The sequence below is a fragment of the Epinephelus moara genome, chromosome 19 (genome assembly GCF_006386435.1).
Source record: "Epinephelus moara isolate mb chromosome 19, YSFRI_EMoa_1.0, whole genome shotgun sequence".
Classification (NCBI taxonomy): Eukaryota; Metazoa; Chordata; class Actinopteri; order Perciformes; family Serranidae; genus Epinephelus; species Epinephelus moara.
This window is the reverse complement of record NC_065524.1, coordinates 5,295,150-5,317,860: the sequence shown is the minus strand read 5'-3', so window position 1 is coordinate 5,317,860 and position 22,711 is coordinate 5,295,150. Positions and strand designations below refer to the sequence as shown.

At 41.7% G+C, this 22,711-nt stretch overlaps 1 protein-coding gene across 3 annotated transcripts in view; it reads left to right on the top strand.

Annotated features, from left to right (window-relative positions):
• Positions 1 to 8,742: 8,742 nt before the first annotated feature.
• Positions 8,743 to 22,711, top strand: part of fbxw4 (F-box and WD repeat domain containing 4) — an 83,655-nt gene continuing 69,686 nt past the window's right edge. Inside the window, exons 1-5 of one of the 3 annotated variants that reach the window (XM_050070720.1) lie at positions 8,743 to 9,068; positions 16,524 to 16,619; positions 17,575 to 17,760; positions 20,459 to 20,567; positions 20,785 to 20,870. In XM_050070720.1, the coding sequence (XP_049926677.1) occupies positions 8,884 to 9,068; positions 16,524 to 16,619; positions 17,575 to 17,760; positions 20,459 to 20,567; positions 20,785 to 20,870 (662 nt within the window). In that variant the 5' untranslated portion in view covers positions 8,743 to 8,883. Of the gene's footprint in view, positions 9,069 to 16,523; positions 16,620 to 17,574; positions 17,761 to 20,434; positions 20,568 to 20,784; positions 20,871 to 22,711 lie in introns of all 3 variants that reach the window. The other 2 variants (XM_050070721.1, XM_050070718.1) reach the window with 2 other exon arrangements.

The following is a 22,711-nucleotide window of genomic DNA, read 5'->3' as shown; positions in this document are numbered from 1 at the left end:
GCCTGTTCATCTAAGCTGCTATGATGCCTGACAGAAGCTTCCATGTTGTACAGAGGCAGCCCTTCTGGGGATCCTTCATGATCAGGACTGTCCGTCCTTGGGTCAACCACTCTGTATGTGTCCCATCCATCAGCAGCTGGTTCATTTTTGCTGCCAGGTGTTCATGGGGTGCAGTTAGTTTCTTTGGCCAGTAGGTGTGGATCATGTCAGGGCCCGGTGCTGTCCAGCTCTTCATACCTGATACTCTTTCTTGGATGTCTGCCATTGTAATGGTAACTGACTCTTGTTGGGAGATTGCTGTGGTCTGCTCTTAAATCCACTAGCCACTTAGCATCAGTGTTATGTGATGCCTCCCTCTCCCATATGCTCCTCAAGTATTGTTCAGTTTTAGCCCTGGGTGGATATATTCTTGTGTTGTTACCTTGCCACTGACGGTACACTTTGGATGGTTCAGTGGAGAACATCCTATTTATCATCCTTGTGTATCTCTCTAGTGGGTAGCCAGAGGTGTGAGCCTTTGCTTTGCAGTCTCCAGTGCCTCAGGTATAGACAGATTGTTGTACTTCCTAGGTATTCCTTTCTTCCCTACACTTAAAGATAAGAGTTAACTAACCTCTCTCCATGTCACCTTGATCTTGGCCTCCAGCCTCCTTCTCCATGGAGGGTAATGCTCTTTGTGGCTCATGGTGTTCGTCTTGTAGCCAAACATCTTTAAGATCACTGCTGCTGTGGTGTACGTCAGCTAATCTGCTTAGTTATGGTCCTAGTGGGGATAGTACATAGTTCTGCATTCACATCATCTAGCAGACTTTCACTTTGGTAATCAGCTTCGGGGGTGCTGAAATTCCAGTTAATTCATTATTATCAATCTCAGGTCAATCGCCCTTGTTGTAAGGGAATCTGTGTCATAAGGGCTTGGGGCTTGGATGATGATGACATCCCCACTTTGACCTGTCATCCTGGCTCCACCTTGCTGTAGCATGTTTGTTGTTCCTCATCAATCTCTAGTTGTGAAAGCAGCTGCAGTTTGTGGATGTTGGGTCACTGGGCTAGGAGTTGTTTCTTTGTCAGTTTAGATGTTGGGTTTCAAAGCATCCATATATCCCGCATCCTCTGGATGTAGCCCCTCTCACTGGGGTTACTTGTATCGTAGCATTCAAACAGTTCCATATTCTCTGCTCTAGGCCATCTATATCTTTGTTCCAGTAACCAGTAATCAAGGTGTCCTGGTTCCCCACCATATTGTTTACTGGGGCAACATCCGACTCCTGTTTTTGTGGTTTCACTTCCCCTGAGGTAGGCTAGCAGCATTATGGTCCTTGCCTAGCAGCATTATGGTCCTTGCCTTACGGTGCTTTCAGACCTAGAGTTTGCTTGCTTTGGTCCACATCAGGGATGAATTTTGTTATAAAGCTGCATAATTGCCTAGAGTTGGTTCGTGCTCTCACAGCAGCATTTACAAGTGGACCAGATAAAATACCTTGCACAAGAAAGCTGCTCTTGATTGGTCAGAGTTTCCATGTGGGAAAAATCCAGCAAGTAAACAAAATGTTAAAGAAGAGTACACTTGCACGATAAATGTGAAACTTTCTAATGTCACAATGGTGGGACAGCTGATTTTAGTGCTGGTCATCTTGTACTATATTAATTGTATTGTTCATTTTAGGCAAACCATAAAGTTTGAAAACAAGGCACGGCTCCAACTAGAAAACAATGTTTTGATGTATTGGATGCGCCGGATGCCCATATTAAGGCAGTACAGGAGGAGGCGCACTGTCACATGCTCATGCTTATTTAACCCATACAATGCCTAATGCAACTGCAATTGGTTCAGACTGATGTCGGGACACGTTCTCACCTCAAAGAGTTCATTTGAAACAGGACCAGTCCAATTGTTTTTGTGCACAGAATGCACCAGAGTGCTACTGCTGTGTTAACACAGCAATATAGCAAATTCTGGAGGTAGTCTCTGATAAACACCACCCTGTGGGGACGAGCGTTGTCATCTTGGAGGATAGAGCTCGGTGTTCCAGACTGTGGAGATATGGGATTAGCACTGGTTGCAGAATTTCATCTCGATATATCTCTCTGCATTGAGATTGCCTCCAGTGAGGGGGATGCCGCCCTACACCATCACACTGCCTCCACCAAGAGATGTTACTCTATCGGTGCAGCAATCAGCAAAGTGTTCTCCTGGTCTATACATATATGTATGTATATATATATATATATGTAGACATGCACACACACACACACACACACACACACACACATATTTATCCCTCAGAGAGAGGAGGGAGAGAGATTACACATATTTATCCCTCAGAGAGAGGAGGGAGAGAGATTTTCTATTGTAAGGACTCTAGAAACCCATTTTCACTGAGAGGTGTGAGGTAAAGAGACCGCTTAACCAGTTTTAGACTTATAAGGTTTTTTTTAACAAATGAATCTAATTTATTCTGAAGAAAATGTTTTTTTTTTGTTGTTTTTTTTTTACATCTTTCTTTCCTTCTTCTGTCACTTTCTGACAAGGAGGTCAAGGAGGTTGATTAGACCTTAGTGATTACATTACATTATAATGCTTGAAGATAATTTGGAATGAAGGGTTTGAATTATTGCATGTGATTATTATCAAATCCTAGGCTCGCAAGAGTAATGCAACAACAAATAAATAGTAGATGACACAAACATGAGGTCATGTAGTCTTCAAATAAGTGAATAAAGCACTGCATAATGTAACAACATTATTTGATGTGGTTTAAGGCTTCAAGCCACTGAATAGTGTTAAGATAGATGGATGCTCAGTTGCATTGTACAGTGTATTATATATCAAATACCCACCTCAATCAAATCTAGTGTACAACATACAGGTGCATCACCATAATTTAGAATAACGTTAAATAATGTTACCTTCGGGAGCATGGCACTCACTTAGGCTGAATCCAAATCTCCACCCTCTGGACTTGCAGACTGAGCCCTCGCGGACTTTAGGCATACGTAATGTGACATCTTCACCGTCACCAAATAAAGTCTGCAAGAGCGGAATTCTGCAGCATTATAAAATGAGGACAGAGACAGGCTTGGAGTCTGTTTCACTCGTTTCCGTGGGAACATTTGAGAGACCATCATGTATACGGTGATCACTGCAGCACTCACCTATGTGATCAGATTGCACAGCTTTTATAGGCTAGGCTGCAAAATGCATGTTGATTATCTCTATAGCCTATACCTCTACATGTTTCTGTATCATGATGTTGTAACGTTTTAATATTACAATTTATAATAAGTTTATGGGGTTTTGTGTTTTGTGTGTGTGTGTGTGTTTTCTGTCAACAATTTCGAAAAATTAAAACATCACGTCCGTATTGCAATGAATTGTGGGTAATTAAACTAGTGAAGTCTGCTGAAGTCTGCATCCCAAGCGGACTCTCTGGAAGTCCACAGAAAGTCTGCTTGAGGCCCCTTGTAGACTGAATGAATTGTGGATTTGGACAGCCCTAAGCACTCCCGGACTTCCCGTGAACGCTCCTGCAAAGTCCACAAGTCTGCAAGTGCGGTGAAGTGCAAACATTTGTGTTCAGCCTTAAAGGGATAGTGCACCCAAACATGAAAATTCACCCATTATCTACTCACCCCCTCATGAGGATCAGGTGAAGTTTTAGAGTCTTCACAACACTTGTGGAGATCCAAGTGGAGAGGAAGTAGCAACAAAACTCCACCTAATGGAGGCTTAAGGCACCCCAGATTCAAACGTCAAAAAAACACATAATTGAAACCACAAAATATCTCCATACTGCTCGTCCGTAGTGATCCAAGTGTCCTGAAGCCCCGACATAAAAAGTTGTTTGGAAAAACATCATTTGAACTCTGTTTTTAGCCTCATGGTAGCCTGTAGCTCTGACTGCCTCTCTGGGCACCGCGTTCATGTGTGCACGCTTGTGCGAGACCAGTGAAAGCACGAGATTTGCTCACCTATGTTTACAACATATCCGAGACAAAGGCCATTGTCCACCTGAACTTCCTACACAGACTTCTGGAGTGGACGGCATAGACGGAACTGTTCTAGTTGTATCCATTTCTTGATATATATCCATCCATTTCTTTTATATTTTATTAATTTGCGATGGTTTGCATGTGTGCTTTTCCTGGATGCTGGAACCAAATGAAACGTTTATCTTCAAGACCCACTGAGCTAATTTTTCTCTCTTTGAACCCAACGTACTGTCCAGTGGGGGATGGGTAGTTGTCCCGAATGGCTCCAACGATACAGGAGGGCAAAACTTTTCTGTTGTGTCTGCCGAGTTTTTCCCCTCTCAAGGCCCACTCCAAAAAACCCGATAAGCCACCAATCTGCACTGGCTGTAATAGAAGATATACAATGCATTGTGATTTCACATTTGATGCACGGTCTATGAGGAACAGCAGTCTCATCAGTACTGATGTCCAGATTCTCAAGTGCAGGCATCGCCAATTCCCAGTCTGAGCAGCAAAGACTTTTCTCATCCGTTGGCATTGCTTTGCATTTGAAACCACTACACCACCAGGTTTCCAGTGCTGGACTCTGGTATTCTGCGGATGGCTGAGGGTTAGGCTCATGAACTGCAGCGGCTGCTTCGTCCAGTAGCCTGAGTTCCACGTCCGTATACTCGGGTTCAAACAAATACAGCTCAGCAAAGAAATGCTGTTCCTCCTCAATTTCAAAGTCTTCAGACATGTTGGGCTGTCCTTTGCTAAAAGACCGTAGTGCAAATTATCTTTTACTGTGGTTACTGTTGTCTCTCCCTGTAGTGCATGTGTCACGTGATGCAAATAAAGATGTACAGGTAAGCAAGCGCTCGCGCACATACATGAACGCGGTGCCCATGTCTCACGCAAGCGCGCACACGTGAACGCAGTGCCCAGAGAGGCAGTTAGAGCTACAGGCTACAGTGAGGCTAAAAACAGAGTTCAAATGACGTTTTTCCAAACAACTTTTTATGTCGGGGCTTCAGGACACTTGGATCACTATGGACGAGCAGTATGGAGATATTTTATGGTTTCAATTATGTGTTTTTGGACATTTGAATCTGGGGCGCCATAATCCTCCATTAGGTGGAGTTTTGTTGCTACTTCCTCTCCCCTTGGATCTCAGCACAACCTGATCTCACAGAAATACATGAAATGACCACAACCTCTTAACACCACATTCCGTGGTGGCAGCACATAATGGGTTGAAATTACGTGCCGGTACCACGGAAACAATGCCAATGTAAAGTCAATTAGGATCCTTTGTCGTCATGGACACACGGATTCCCTGATTCAACAATGTCCTGTATACACACAAAAACACAGAAGTGTTCTTGATATTAAAATGGCAAATATATTCCTCTGTTATAATTTCCCACCAGTAATAATAATAATAATAACATGATAGTTTGGCTATACTAGATATTTGATATATATTCAGTAGATTTACTTTTTTATGACACTATTTGACAACTCTACAACTGGAAGATCCTCCACACCAAAAACACCATTTCTAGATTACTTGCTAAAATATCTGACCATCTTTACTTTTTCTTAACACAGTTCATCTAGGTGCAGTGTATTTACTAGTTCGGCTTTACTAGATATTAGATATATTCAGTAGATATATCTTTTTACAACCCTATTTAGAACCCTACTTTGCAAATCAGAAGAACTACAACTATGTTGCTGATATGTATCAAGCTGCATGGCGCGGTCCTAGGGAATTGTAGTTTTTTTAAAAATATAAGTGTTTTTCCTAGATTTGGAAGTAAATACTGAATTGAGAGCACACTGTGGACTATAAGGGGATGGTAAACACATTTGTGTAATCAGATTTTAAATCTAATTTCTAAATGGGTGAAAAATACTGGTATCTAGGCACCAGTTTGATGGAGGAAAGATGGAGGACAGTTAATTTAGACATACTATCCACACTGTTTTGATACAAAGCTGGTTGAACATTAGCTATATTTCCCTTTAAGGCGCTCCAGTTTACCCTCCTGGTCCTTGTCAGTGCTTGTCTCCAGACCCCATGGTGGTGTGGAGGAACCCATGTAGCTGCCCAAGCCAGTTGACACCCATGAAACTTTCACACCACTTTAGAGAGAGGAGGTGTCACTTCTATGACCAGGCTAGCCACTTCACTTCAGTCTGTCCAGTAAAAGGTGCTCACCACTAGGTGAGAGGGCGCAGGTGAACTACACTCACAATCTGGACATTCCCTCTCTGCCTCATAAACATCCCGAACACAAAATAAGAAGAAATAAGGAAATCCAGACAGAGGGCAGAGTCTCTGCAGAAAAATACACTGCACACACTGAGAGTGGGTCATAAGTGATGATTGCTTGTTTGCCCTAAAACAAAAAAAGAAATGCTGCTTAATAATCTAGGGAATTTAACTCCCTGGATTAAATCTAAGGTTACAAGTCTTGGTGTGATCCTAGATTCAGAAAGTCCCACATTAACAAGGTGACGAAAAAAAAAAAAATTCACCTCAGAAACAGAGCTTAGGTACGACATTTCTAAATGAAAAAAGATCCAGAGAAATTGATTCATGCCTTCATTTACAGCTGACTCGGCTACTGTGATGCACTTTTTACTGGCCTCCCAAAAAACACAGCTGAAAGACTTCAGCTCATTCAAAACTCTGCAGCTCATCTATGAACCAGAACCAAGAACAGAGAGCACATCAGGCCAGTCTTGGCTGCTCTGCACTGGCTTCCTGTTGCATTTAGGCCCAATTCCAATCCGATCCCTTACAGACTCACTGACTTAGAGACGCGTTCATGTGAAGTGCGTGAGTGTGTGAGGGCTGTCCCATTGTCAAATCGTCAAGTCAGTGAGTCAGTGAGTGAGCCCTTTATGCCCCCTTACCGTAGGTCAGCATCGATGCGGACTTACGGTAAGGAAATTACCCACAGTTCATAGCGTTGTGACGTCAAATACAGGGGTTGCCCTCGGAACACCGGAAGTGTTATAAAAAAAAAAAAAACGAAAACACGGTCGGCAGATATGCAAATGGTAACGTTATGGAAGGAGAGCGAAAAAACAGATAGATAAACAATGAAACATTACATTAACAAGGATTTAAGAAGGTACATAAACACATGAAGTCAGAGGAATACCAGTGGTTATATTCCACACACAAAGAATATATATCTATATCTATATATCTATCTATATATCTATCTATATATATACGTATATAGATAGATATATAGATCTATCTATCTATAGNAAACATGCAAAAAAGTAAGAAATCAGGAAGGGGGCAAACACTTTTTCACACCACTGTATATAGATAGATATATAGATCTATCTATCTATAGATATATAGATATATATTCTTTGTGTGTGGAATATATGCTGACAATAACCGATAAATGATCACGCCCAGAGCCGGCAATTTTAACAACATTTTGTAGAGAGGGGGATAAGTGCTGTCCCATTCCTATTTGTAGCATCCGGAGCCCTTTCAGACTCTCACACTCAATCACTTACAGCTGACGTCAGTTAAGTCAGTGAGGGTTCAGGGCTTGAGTCTTTAGGGGCCGGATTGGAATTGGGCCCAAGAATTGATTTTAAGCTCCTCCTCCCTGTATACAAAGCCATACACGGTCTAGGCCCAAGCTACATTGCTAACTCCCTTGTTAACTATTTGCCTCCATGAACGCTGTGATCATCTGCTGCTGGTTTACTGGAGGTTCCCAGCAACAGCCGGAAGAAGATCAGGAATGCAGCCTTTGTCAATTGTGCCCCAAAGCTACGGAAAACACTACCAATAGATATCAGGGAAGCCAGCTCGCTAAATATTTTTAAAAGGAAGCTAAAAATGTATCTGTTCACTTTAGCCTTTAACTAGCTCTGACTTTCCTGATACAGGTCTGAAACTCTTTCTTGTGTCTTGTGTGTTCCTGTGTTTCATGAAAGGCGCTATTCAATAAAGTGATATTCATATTCAATAAGGGATATTTGCTGTATGAGTCTAAACACTGTTTTTAGGAAAATTCTGCAGTACACCTTTAAAGGTTTGCTTTGTGTTCTAGTTTTGCTCTGGCCTCATCTCATAATTTGGCATGTTTTATTGTAAGTACTTTTGTAACATACAGAAAGAATGTTTACACCAGGCGCTGCAAAAATAAGGCCATGAGAATAATGTAAGGTCCCAGCCACCCGGATAACTTCCTTTTCACCCCGATGAGATCGGGAGGAATAATCAAGATACACTAGGCCAACACTGAGAGGTTGAGGAAGAGCTCCTACACCCAGGCCATAAGGATACTCAATAAAGACCCTGCGTAATCCTAAACACTGACATTTATTTATTATTACTACACTACTTTGAATATACACATCAATGGAACTGACACCTGCATATCCTGAAATCAAATTGTATGATTTGCAGAATCATATTCTGTGATTTCATGTGACAAATGAATTGATTGATTGATTAATTGATTAATTGATTGATTGATTGATTGATTGAACTTTATAGTGCTAAAAGTATTTTGTGAAGTAGCCTAGTGTATGAATACTTATTATCATAAAAAAAATACGTAAATCAGTATTATCACATACACGCACATGGATTCATATAACAACATAAAGTAGCCTACAGAATACAGATAAACCTGTTGTTCAGGGGTATTGGGACAGACAAAAGTCTGAGATACACAAAAAGCACTGAGCAGCATACGTCATCACGTCCAGTTCCGTCGCACTGTCGTCATTCTCCGTCAGGTCATTGCTGGAATGGCTTCCTGTTTCGTCTGTCCTGCAGCTCTCTGAAATTGAGACATGATTATTTACTGTGTTTATCAGCCATTTTTACAATAGCATTGTGTGCGGGCTAACACACAGAGCCGAGCTGTCAGCATGCTGCTGTCCCAGCTGCCAGAAGATGTTCTCTATCATGTCTGGTCGTATTTGGACTACAAATCTCTCAGTCGCCTCTCTCAAGTTTGTAAAACTATTTACCACTTTATAAACCGGGACACTGTGTGGAGGAAGATTGCTAAAGAGTTTTTAAACACTGGAATTACTCGGAATGGGACGGACATGTAAGATAACAGCCGCACACCGATGTCAAAAACCTCGTGTATTTTTAGCTTAGCGTTAGCTTCAACTGTGTTACTAATGGTGCAGTGAGTGTTTACTGCAGTCTGTTGTCTTTGGACACATACACTGTGTGTTAGTCATTAGTCAGGTACACTATAACAGTGCCTTTATACTGACTGAGTGTGTTGTGGTGGCGGGGATACTTTAACGTTAATCAGGAATGACCTTATGCACCAGATTTTAACAGCATCAACAGAGTGGTCGTGAGAAGGTAGTCTGTTGATATTTTTATCATTAAGTACTTGAAATGACATCCATGTTGGGAATGCATTAGTGTTACCTGTAGGGTAAAGTGTACCACGCCCACATTTCTTTCTCTCTGCAATATATTGTCTACAGTCAGTGCCGGACTTAGCACATTCAGGGCCCCCGGGAACCTTCCCCTGACCCCCGACCCCCCTACCCCCCAATTTATTATTTTTGTTATTATTATTATTAATATTATTATTATTATTATTTTTCAGGGTTATAGCATTTATAACTAACAAGAACAAGTGATATTGAGAAATCAACAGAAATAAACAACTTAGCTATAAAACAATAATAATAAAGAATGAGAGAATGCAGTATGTTCAAATTTCATCCTCTTGTTTTTGTACGTTCTCATCCCAACTTATCAAACACGGCCGCTTTCTCAGTGGACCTAAACCAGAGTCCTGCACTGGGTCGGGTACCCGCAAAAACAGCTGATTTGTGGGTGTTTTTTAAAAAAACATTTTTTCCCGGGTTCGGATCTGGGTGGAAAAAATAACATGCGGGTTGGATCGCGGGTTTTAGATAAACACATCAGTCATTAGTTCGGTAAACTACAGATAACTATCTTGGTCATTATTTACTCTCTGAGGATCGCCTCCGCTATTTCGCAACGGTCATTGGTTCAGCTGTTTATACGCGTTTCACCATCTAATAACACAATTTGTGATTGGACGACAGAATCACCATGGCTGCCACCGTCTAACAAGCGCCGCTTCCAAAACAGTAATTATTTAGGTATTTGAGAAATAAGTGGATAAAACGTACAACTATCACTTTATAATGTTTCTGAAGTGTTTCCCTGATGGATTACTTCTCTCCTCGATGGATTCTAAAAACACGTGACGGCTCGTAACTGCTGAACGTCGCTCTGGACAGAAAGTAAGTCTATTATTACACATGTAAAGTTCCTTTACATAGATTAAAAGTTTAAAAGCATTAAACGTAACAAACGAGTGCTTTTACACTCGTATGGGAGAAGAACACAGAGGGTTGATGATGGAGCTGAAGTCAGGTTTTTATTGTGAGAGCTGCTTCATTCAGGTCGTTGTTTACTTACTGGCACCTTAACTGTGGCGATATGCTGTTCAATATTCAGCCAATATGACCCAAAATGATTACTTTAAATCCGGGTTACGGGTCGGGCTGCGGGTCGTGTTTCAACGGGTCGGACCGGGTTGCGGTACTAATTGGCCTGATGTGCGGGTTTGCGGTTCGGGTGCGGGTTTGTACGTCGCCAGGTCGGGTTGGGGCGGGGCGGGGCGGATCTTGAAAACTGGACCCGTGCAGGACTCTGACCTAAACAGCCAAATATGATGTACAAGGTACCCTCCTGTGTCTGTTTTTTAAGTTCTAGGAGGGCGTGTCAATGTACACTTGCGACATGCATTGTGTCATTTCAGACAAACTTCTTTTTTAGCAGGAAACGTACAAATTTCACTCGTTACACGCACACAGTCATTTTTTAAAATAAATTTACAATGTACCGAAAACACCTGGTTTTTATGTTTATTTCCTTGAGTTTGGACAACCAGAGCATGTGAACAGGTTTAGAAAAAACATCATAGCTTGGCTTAAAATAAGTACTGTAGGTACTTACGAAATGGAACGTAACATACGCCATGTGATATATGTCACTACCGTAGCATGCTATACATACTAGCATGCTTCATTGTTATTAAAATAACTCCAGTGATAGGAGAAATGAACAGTGGGGTCCTGGGTGAAAGTCCAGTGTTTATCTGACCCACCCACCTCCCATCCTACCCTATTGGGACTTTCTTTATACTACGGTAGTTGCCTGCGGCGTTACAGACTGCCCCAGGCCTGTGTGTTTCATAATGCTACAAAAGGTGCCTTTGTGCATTGGAATCTTACGCAAACGTACACCGACATAGCGCTGGTATTTGATGATTTTGGTAGTTAGCCACTGCATCATCAACTGCTGTGACCTGGTGCGTATCATATTGCCGTGAAAGGTGGTGGTATTTGATGAGTTGGGTTATTTTGGCTCACCCCCGTTTGGGAGGTGCCCTAGGCGGCCGCCCGTGTCGTCTATAGGGAGAGCCACCTCTGATCCACCACATGACCACATAATAGCAATTGTGTTTTAAATAATTTAGCACACACAAGTTTGAATATGCAAAATATGAGCCCAAAACTGAAATAATCTAGAACTTCACACCTAGCCTTGCAAAGATCGGGTAATAAAGTAGGACCCTCCGTTTGGTCCTTATCCTGTCCTGTGGTATTTTGCTTGAGTCGTACATGATACCAAAATAGTATTTTCAATGAAATTAGCAATTAGGATAAGGAAAGTGTTGATTTTGCCTTGGTACTAAAATTCTCAAAGGAATACAGTAAAAACAAATTATAACTATAAATAATGGTATTTATAACGGTCTGATATTCATAGACTTGTCACACATATCTGTCAGATAGAGCATTGCAGTCACCAAGTTAATGACAGAGGCAGTGACATTGCTAAGGCACAAGAAACAGTCAGACCATCAGTCAGGTTGATAACAAACCCCTTGTCAAACTTGTTTGGAAGAAAATGAAGGCCAACTGTCTACAGATCTCAGGTGTGCTCTCTTTCAGTTTGGCCTCCTGTCTGACAGCTAGTGTTTATTGACCTGTTAGACTTTTTCTTACAGAGACATGCATCAGTGGGCCCTGGCTGGATCGGCTGGCGGCGGTGGATTGTGATTATTATGGTTTCATAACCAGCAAAAGTGATGGCCATAACTACAAAAAGCGAACTAAACTACTTAAAGAACTAAAAGAATCAGCCCTCACGTTTCTATGTGGATGTGACTGACTGAACCAGCACAGCCTGCAGACTGACTGACTGACAGGTCCAGAACCACACTGGCATCCCAGTGTCCTCCCTCAGGCCTTTCCTCCAGTCAAACCCACACAGGTCACTGTGGTTGCCTCAGGGATGCAGGTGATAGTGTAATGGCAGTTGTCGACCCTGCTGAGAGCGAGAGGGTGATACATCCTGTAGTTCCCACAGTGAGACGGCTTCAAGCTGCTTCCTCCTGCTTTCTGTGCTCCCCCTTTGCCATGGGCTTGCTGACCACATGTGAATGCATATGCCACTGTTCTGGATGAGTGTCTGCTGCTCCTGCTCACAGGCCCCGACCCCTCAGACAGGCATTGCAATATCAGTGTCAGAACAGCTTCTGCCTCTCATGTTTTCAAAAATGAAGTGTCACATCATGACATGTGACAGTTTAACAAGCTATAAGGCTTTGTGAAGACTTGTCCAATGTCCTAGTGCAGTCTTATATTCATACCACAACCACAAATAGTGAATTTAAATTTTAACCTGTTACATAAGATATGCCTGCGTCCCGCGATGCAAACAAAATGACATTGATAGCTGCTAACTTCTTCTTTTGCCACCATAGTTTGGGACGTGGAGTGCAAAGAGGATAAGGTTTGTTTAAGTGTCAGCTCACTCAGCTTAGTATGTTTTCCCTATTTTCATTGTAATAGTCACATTTATTTTTTATTCTTTCTTATTTTGTGTTGTAAAACCTTAAACATAGAAAAGTAAGTGAACTTGTCATCTGATTTATGAAATTTCTGTAGACTATTGATTTGTTTGGGAATTAGGAGTGTTCTTAATGACACAGTTCATCCCAACTACAAAACTCCTGAAATCATGACCTGAGGCCTGTACTGCGAAGCAGGATTTGAAGTTAGCGAGCTAACTTCGGGGTTAACTCTGGTTTTTCAGTACTACGAAGCTAGTTCTCTTTTTACAGGGATAAATCACAGTGGTAACTTATGCTGAACAGCTTACCTGCTCCAGAGCAGTTTAACTTCAGGGGATCAGATCACAACCTGTCAACATCCCGAAATCTGACCAATCAGATCACTGAAGAAAAAAGTAGCCATGAAAGAAAGTCCGGAGTGACAGGTGAAAAAGAGGAGCCTATATGCTGTTATAGCTCAGCAGAATCATTTAATATTTCCACAGGCTTTATTTCCACTGGTTTCACATGATTTAGCACTATTTGAAATTATTAAAGGGAGAGTGCACCCAAAAATGAAAATTCAGCCATTATCTACTCACCCTCATGCCGAGGAAGGCTCTGGTGAAGTTTTAGAGTCCTCACATCCCTTGCGGAGATCGGCGGGGGGAGCAGCTAGCACACCTAATGGCAGACGGCGCCCCAGACTAACGTCCAAGAACACAAAATTGAAGCCACAAAATATCTCCAACATGCTCATCTGCAGTAATCCAAGTGTCCTGAAGCCCCGACATAAAAAGTTGTTCGGAAAAATACATTTGAACTCTGTTTTTAGCCTCACTGTAGCCTGTAGCTCTGACTGCTTCTCTGTGCTCCGCGCTCACGTGTGCGCTCTCAGGGTGATCGTGATGCACGGTCTCTGAAGAGCAGCAGTCTCGTCAGTACTGATATCCAGATTCTCAAGTGCAGGCATCGCCAATTCCCAGTCTGAGCAGCAAAGACTTTCCTCATCCGTTGGCATTGCTTTGCATTTGAAACAACTGCACCACCAGGTTTCCAGTGCTGGACTCCGGTATTCTGCGGCTGGCTGAGGGTTAGGCTCATGAGCTGCGGCGGCTGCTTCGTCCAGTAGCCTGAGTTCCGCGTCTGTATACTCGGGCTCAAACAAATACGGCTCAACAAAGAAATGCTGTTCCTCCTCAATTTCAAAGTCTTCAGACATGTTGGGCTGTCCTTTGCTAAAAGACCGTAGTGCAAATTATCTTTTAGCTCTGTGGTTACTGTTGTCTCCCCCTGCGGTGCATGTGTCACGTGATATAAACATGGGTGAGCACAGCTCATGCTTTCGCTGGTCTCACACAAGAGCGCACACGTGAGCGCAGAGCACAGAGAAGCAGTCAGAGCTACAGGCTACAGTGAGGCTAAAAACAGAGTTCATATGACGTTTTTCGAAATAACTTTTTATGTCGCGGCTGCAGCACACTTGGATCACTATGGATGAGCAAGTTTATTTTAGTCCGCAGTGATAGTGCTGCTACTTTTACACTGGTTTCTTCACTGCAGCTCAAAATAACAAAATGTTATTTTGTGATAAGAACTAGGATAAAACCTAATATTTTATTAGTAAAATAGTCCACACACTGTTAATTGGCTCTCGTCCCTATAAATGTAACATTTTGGTTAGACAGACCTCATTAGTCATAAACTACTTTTCCACCCTTTACTTTAGTAGCAGAAACAGTCTGGCATCACTTTAAAGTGTTTTATGTGACATATTTAGAGTAGTTTCATCATCCTCCAACTAAACAGCAAAAAATACTCTATACTAATGTCACATAGGCCCATAGCTCAGTGATACCTGCACGTAACTTAAGTTTGGGATGATGGTGAATTTTAAGATAGTGTTTTCAATCTTTCTGGATTTTCTGTTTTCAGATTACAGCTTGTCATTTACATTCCACACCACCGACGTGTTACTGTCTCGTCGACAAATGCTACCGTTTCATCACATATCATATGAAGCAGCCTACTTCATTCATGGTTCTGATGATGTCGCTCACAATTAACTACCCGCCTCTTTCACATGAACGGCTTGTGGCTGGATAGGAAAACACAGTGTTGACTGAACTAGTTAATAACCAGCTTCATGGTACCGGTTATCCAGACGGCCAATGTTAGGGTTAGTCAAACCATAAAACGAGAAGATATCCTGGGTAAGTTGACCTGGCTTCGTAGTACAGGCCTCTGGTTACTAAGGATAATCCACAGACCTTGTTGTGAGCAGTTTCATGTAGCAACTTTTTCTTTGTACTGAACTACACGTGTCCGCCAACCTTGTCAATGTGCTGAAGAAGGAGTGCATCTCAACGGGCACTACTGAGCGAGCTAATGTTACATCTCAGCTAAAGAGGACACCATTAACAGGCTCATTCAAGATGAGCCAGGCCTGCGCAGATTCAGTCACCGTCGATGGCCGCACAATGCATGCCAGTTAGTTTTGTGTCCGACTTCATCCTGACTTGCTCTGATGTCATGCAAAAGTGTATAATGATAATCTCGCGAGATCGAGGTGGCCGCAGTTTTTAGAGCCAGGCATTGGAGTTGCTCTCTACCAATTGCAAGATGGGAAACGCCTGGCTCTCACCTGATCTAACAGCTGATTGGTTCAGATGTTGACTCAACAAGATGACGTTTTAGATAAACTTTTCATTTTTGTTGAATTTCAGAGATTTAAATGATATTTGTCTCATTTGAAATTTTATTCTGTGAACAGAAAACATGTTGTGTGACTGATGGTGAAGTTCAGTCATCAGAGACCAAATACTTTCATCATAAACTATACAGAGTCGACTGTATATTAATATTAGACTGTTTTAATTATTGAAGAATTTAGCATCACAAAGACTACTAAGTGGGATGTGAGGATTCTTTAAATAACATCTGTACAGGTGTGAAGCCCTCACTGTATGTGACTGATCTTTAATGAAAGCTGTTATCTTGTATTACTTTCCTCTGAAAACATTAACATTATAGTTAGTTGAGGGGACAGATCTGCTCTGCAGTAGCAAACTTATGTTTTCATGTAAAACGGGGGTTGAACCTTGAACATAAATTACAGATTGCCTGTAAAGCATTTTAATAGGCTACTGTGTAATAATAAAAAAAATTGGAGACTGAGAACAAAGTAGTCTGATAGCATGTTAATAAATCCTCATCAGATCTAACAGGATGTGAGTGTACAGACTGAAGGCAGCTGGAAACTGTTGGGAATTTGTCAGACTTCACTGCAGCTTTTCGTCACCGCCTGATCTCGTCCACTTTTCAGGCGTGGCGCAGTTAATCTCAAATGAGCCAAATGTTTATCTCTCGGGTTGTCATGAGTACGAGCCTCTCATCCATAAGTAGATGCAGGCTTCTTTCTGCATTGTGATTCGGTTGGCGGGTGTACTTAGGTGACATGAAGTGGCGTTAAAAAGTAGTTTCTTTCTCATGTAATGCTTATTTACGTATAAAACTGGAATTAATCATTTAAAAGCAGTGATCCAGTATGTCGTCTACCACTTAACAGATGGGATGGAGATGTTTTATACATATTACACAATAATATCCACCCTTCAAAATCCACAGTGTAGTAATGTTAAACTATCACTGTCATTGCAGATATCCTTCCATCCCGCTGAAAGAGAGAGTGAAGATAGCTCAAAACTGGTATGATGGTGTCTGCAAAAGGGCAATTCCTCTCAAATGGAAAACAAAGTGAGTATTTTATTTATTTATTTATTCACCATTAAAAGGCTGGTATGCTTCAACCTTTTTTTTACTCAATATCAACCAAACAATATGAAGTGTAACTCATGAGAAATGGAATATGTATGAATAGGTAAGAATGTAGAGATGATATACTGAACATAATGGCCTCTAGTTTCCCGGCGGGGTGGCACAGGGTAGTGAACCCCGCGCAGAGCTAGTTTCGAGCAGCGCAATCCAAGGCACGCTCAGTTTGGTAGTTTGGCAGACCGAGGTGCAACATTGATTTACAGTTGTGGTGACCTCCTCCCAGGCTACCTTTGCATCATCAGCCCGTGGAGGTCTGCTCGCAGTTCCGTATATTCGGACACTGCGAGCTTGGACCTCCCGGACCAAAACATCAGTTTCCTCCTGGGAGAAGTTTGGCCGTCTGACGCTGCTGCTCTCTTCTGCCAATTGAGTAAACTCTCATTACGCCTTCGCGCGGCGCATTTAAGGGCGAGGAGAGGGGCTCATTTGATTGGTGTGATGTGTGTAAAACCCACTCCACGCCTCTCTCCTGCCTCTTTCTGACTTATGTAGGTAGGAGGGACGGAGGTAGGAAAGAGGAGTAGCTGCGCCAGCGCGCACGGTATGCCAAACTTGTAAAATCCGCCTGGCCACACCCAGTTGGTGCCTGGCCCCGTCCGGTCTGCGAAACTAGAGGCCAATGTGTTTTACAGTAGGATAAGTCCTCTGAGGCTGTTTCCCCTGCATTCAGTCTTTATACAAGGCTAGGCAAACCATGTCCTCACTATCTCCATATATAATTAACAAACAGATTCTCACGAAGAAACTAAACAAGCGTGTGTCCCTAAATGTTAAACCATTCATTTAACAATCATCACCATTCTGTCATGGGGACTTTACATTCATGTTAGCTTTACTCCCATCATTACACTTAAATCGCATATTTTGTCTTCAGACTGTTGCCATGGTTGCAGCTAGATGGGGACACACTGTTTCTGTCTCAGGCTGCTGATATCGGAGCGTACCATCTGCACAAAGACTCTGGGAGGCTTCAGCGTAACCCATATGAAATCTACTCGGGCCACAAGGGCGATGTCTGTCGCTTTGTTCTGACGGACTCTCACCTGATCAGTGGTGGAAGGTACCATGCTTTGTTTTCCTTGTGACTTTATTTGACATAGACAACATGTATTTATATCTCATATAGGGATTTTCATATCTATCTATCTATCTATCTATCTATCTATCTATCTATCTATCTTATTTATTTATTTTTTAATTATTTTTTTTTACTTCAGTTACTGATGTTATGAAGCATTCGTATAAGCAGTCTAAAATTAGGGAGATTATTGAAACAAAATACTTTGTACAATGTTATGTTGTACTCTGTACAACCAACAACATGTCAGAGGGCTAAAATGCTTATAGCTGTTAAAAATGGCGAAGCTGGGGGTCATAAACCACTCTATGGTGTTTTGGTATCTGATAACGCTTCAGGCTTATTGATCTGTTACTCAGAGTAGACTTCACCAGTTTTCATTCTCTTCTCTGCACTGTATACCGCATTCTCAAGGATTCAGACAGACAGTAGACGGTGAACCATATATAATTTTAGTGGATGAGAGTGGGACGGTTAAATTAGGAGTGGCTGGAAGAGAATATAGGCAATTCAATTCAATTCAATTCAATTCAATTTTCAATTTTATTTATAAAGCCCAATATCACAAATCACAATTTGCCTCACAGGGCTTTACAGCATACGACATCCCTCTGTCCTTATGACCCTCGCAGCGGATAAGGAAAAACTCCCCAAAAAAAAACCTTTAACGGGGAAAAAAAAAGGTAGAAACCGGCAACAATAATGGTAGGTGGAATTGCCTTACAAACTTGAGATAATTCAACTTTTTGCCGTCCTCTAAACAGAATTTACAACTGGATGTTACGTAGCTTCTTCACACCGGACTAAAACATGGACGATCTGGACAATTACTGGACATTTCTAGAAAGATTACATAAAATAATAAACACAAAATACCTTTATTTAATATATTTTATTCCATTCATTGTAAACAATTCCACATCAGTAGCACAACAAATTTTCATGCATGTTTGGTTTCACCATCCTTCCATTCCATTGGACTGTTAGTTTGTTTTTGCCATGTTGTCCAGAAGGTGTTGTCCATGAGCCGTGTTGTACCGTGTGCCTGATTCCGTGTGAACGCAACATTTACAACACACCCATTCCAACAAGACACAGGGCTATTTTCCACTTCAATATGGCCTTAGTCAATGGCCAGCAAGCAAAAAGTCAGACTCCATCTATGAAAAGTTAAAAATAAAGAGATCAAAGGTACTGTATCCAAAATTATAGTTAGCCCATTTTCAGTTTAGCCTTTTTTCCAAACAACTGAGCTGGATAGGAACATGTTCTGTTCTTTAAGCATACTTCATCAAAACCAATAGCTAATTAGCACATAAGACAATGTCCAGAGGTAGCAATGACACATTTCCAACAGTCCTATCAAGCTGTTCCTTGGCTAACTCATGAGCATAAAACATCATGCTAATGAAGTGTCTTAACAATCAATTTAATTAAATAATCTCAAATTAAATCTTAACCTTGGAAATAATTTGACAAAAAAGTCTTACCTCAAGGTCTATTTACCAGCTTATTCCATTGACACAGCTACACTGAATACTTACCATCAGTAAATTGAGTTTCCTCAGTTGTCATAAGCCCATTTTACACAGAGAATGCACTAAAGAGCCGCTACAAAGTCCTGTCTTTGTGTCTCCTTTGCATTTTTACAAAGAACCAAAGGACAGCTGCATCATGCCGCTCTAGTGTGTAATTATAGACAGCATCCAGGCATCACTGAATCAAAAGAGGTGTGATGGGCATGACATGTAACACCACAGCATCAGCCTCTAGTGTGACATAAAACATATGCATCAGTAGCACTCTATAAACAATAGCAATGGCAAACCATGGCAGCAGTGCTTTATAAACAATAACAATGGCAAAACATCAGAGGGTAAGGAGCTCCTGAATCTCACTGTTTTAACAATTTGTGGACATTTACAGCCACTGTTCTTCTTCTTTGAGTTAGCCACTAGCTATAAGTAGCTACTTTCTAAATCTCCCGTGGTGGGTTGCATGCATAACATGCTGTAAAACCATCACACCAGTCTTGCCTATGGTCCCATCCTACCGCCTGTCTTGTTTATGCAGACATCGATATGGCGCTGTTACTACTTCCTGTGGCAGCTTGAGGTCGAGAAATCTCTGTCCCCCATTCTGTGATTGTACCTTATATACAAAACAGTGAGGCGGCGTGATATTTTCGCCTCGAACAGGCAGTGTAACAGGGGCTATAGAGTTGGTTCACTTGTTATCATGTAACCTAGTAGTTCTGTCATTTGTCAACAAAGATATCTGTTTACAAATGAAGGTCATGAAATGTGGTATAAAGCTCTGGAAAAGCCTAGTAAGTGGACCTTGAATAAAGATTTGATTTTTTTTTTCCCGCCAGACTTTGACTGCACTTTACTGTATTTGTGCTGAACTATCTGGCAGTGAATTATATAATATCGTACCACAATGTACATTAGTTATTGCTGTGCATGAAATTGGTCGGTAAGTAAGACAAGCTTGAGCTTGAGTGGAGAAGTACACAAACGAGACATAAGAGAAGGGCTTTCAACTCATGCTGGAAGATGACTTGCAAATGTTGTTTTTCAATAAAGCCTCATGTGTTTTGTCCAGCTAAGATATCAGACTAGTCCTGAAGATATCTCTCATTTGTCTGTGTAAGTGATGGCAAGATCCTGGTTCACAGCAGGAGGAGTGACATGTCGGTGGAATTATCAGGACATAACCAGGAAGTCAACTGCCTGGATTCGAAAGATAGACTCATCATCAGTGGATCCAGAGACCGAACAGCCCGGGTCAGAACACCACCACAATTCACATTTATTTATATGATACACAGTGCCATGGTCTGCACAACCCACAGTGGTTAACTGCATTGTTTTGAAACAGAAACTGTACAATTCTTCTGAACAAGAAAATGGCATGTTTTATTGCAGATTCAATTAATCATATAGCATCTCTGTTTATGCATATATTATTTAATGTGTTAACTGGTGACTTTTGTTTCTCTAGATATGGACTCTGACTTCCAGCTGCCCGAGAGACACCATCCCCATGTATGACAGAGTGTGGTCTGTTGCTATTAGTCCCACATTGAGGTAAGAGTCACAGCTCAGAATCACTCACAAGAGTTTGGTTAACAGGAGCCACAAAGAGGTTGACAAATGTAGCTGTCAGTGGAGGTGGTACGCTCTTGAGATGACATTAATTCATGGTCCAGCAGGTCAATATCTAACTTTAAGCTAACCTCAACTGTATACAGAGCATATTGGTTTAAACACGTCTACATGGTGATAATGTAATTAGCTGGAGGCTGATGTTGGACTTGTCTTGTATCGAAGTCAGGGCTCTAAGCTAACATTTTTCACTAGCAGCACAGTGGCCCCTAACTGAAAATTTTAGGAGCACAAGCAGAATTTACACCATAAATGGACTTGCAACGCAAACATTCACATCCCTATCATTTTCATTGTATTACTGATGAATAATTTGATAATAATTGCAGAAATGGCTATTTGCTTTCAATTCACAGTGACACATTTTATTGTACACTTTTAAAAAAGCAACATTAACAATATAGCTGCAAGCAGCAATTAGGGGGGGGCAAACAACATGGCAGGGCAGATTCTGTAACCTTGGCAGCATAATGGAAGTGTCAGAAACACGGCAGTAAACACTCGAGAAATTTGGGAATTTCAAAAGAAATTTGGCAGAAATGCTGCACACTATACTGGCCAAAAGGCACCAACTCTATTGAAAGTCCTCAGCCTGGACTGGACAGCCTGGAAGAAATGTGGAACTTTGAACGAAATTTGGCACTGAAGTGCTGCACACAATATTGGCCAATAGCCTCCATCATTTTTGAAAGTCCTAAGCTACGCTAGAGAGTTTCTGAGATATGAGCACACTTCCAGTGGTCAAAGCCGGTAACTATATTGAAAATTCTTAGGATGAGGTGATGAGTCCATGCGCAAAGTTTGGTTTCGATACATTACATCAGAGCCCCCTGTGGTGTACAGGGTGCATCAGAAGGCCAGCCTTTATAATTTGGCCTCCTGGATCTTTTGCCCTGACTGGACCACATCTGAACAGCCTCTCTGGCATCAAAATCCTCTAGGCTCGGTCCTTCCATGCTAATTCGAATTAAGTCCTCTACTGTGTCAACATGTAGAGACCCCCTGACATCAGTTTTGATCCTCTTCTGTGCAGAAAATCCTCGTTCACATACAGCAGAGGAGACAGGAAGGGCCAGCGTGATATGCACTAGTTGGAGTATGTTCTACAAAGAACAAAATTAGTTAAAATTAGTTGAAGTTTTATTTAATAAAAAGAAGTCCTAATTGCCAGATAAATTAATGAGGGTATGATGTGTAGGCTACCTTGTATTCTGAGCAGAATGGCAACTTTGTTAGCATCATCTCCCATAATGCGTGGTAAGACTTGTTCATGTAGTTCTTGAAAATGATGCTCTGGCCAGGAATCATGATTGAGTATCTTGAATGACCTCCCTGCCTTTGCTGTTGCAGATTCTTCAGCTATCAAGGAACAGAAAAAGAGAGACAACAGAAAGACAAAGATGAATGTGTCATAATGTTATGTCTTATTAAATCTTCACCAGGGCTCGACAGTGCGAGCGTTTCACTCGCATTTGCGACTAAAAATAGGTGTGTGCGAACTGTAAAAAATATTTAGGGGCACATGTGCGCATTAAAAAAAATCAGCCGAAGCAGCCTATATTTTTGTCAATAAAAAAATATGATAATCTAACCGCAAATGTTGGAGGAACTCCAGCCGCCTTCCCTCTTCCCTCTTCCCCGTGTGACACGGTTATGGGCGGTTTTCCAAGCCACTGTCGGCACAATGAATATAAGTCCAGTGTTTCCGCCACATTCATTTAGCAGCGGCGTGTCGCCGCTGCTAAATTATTGCCGCCGCTGCT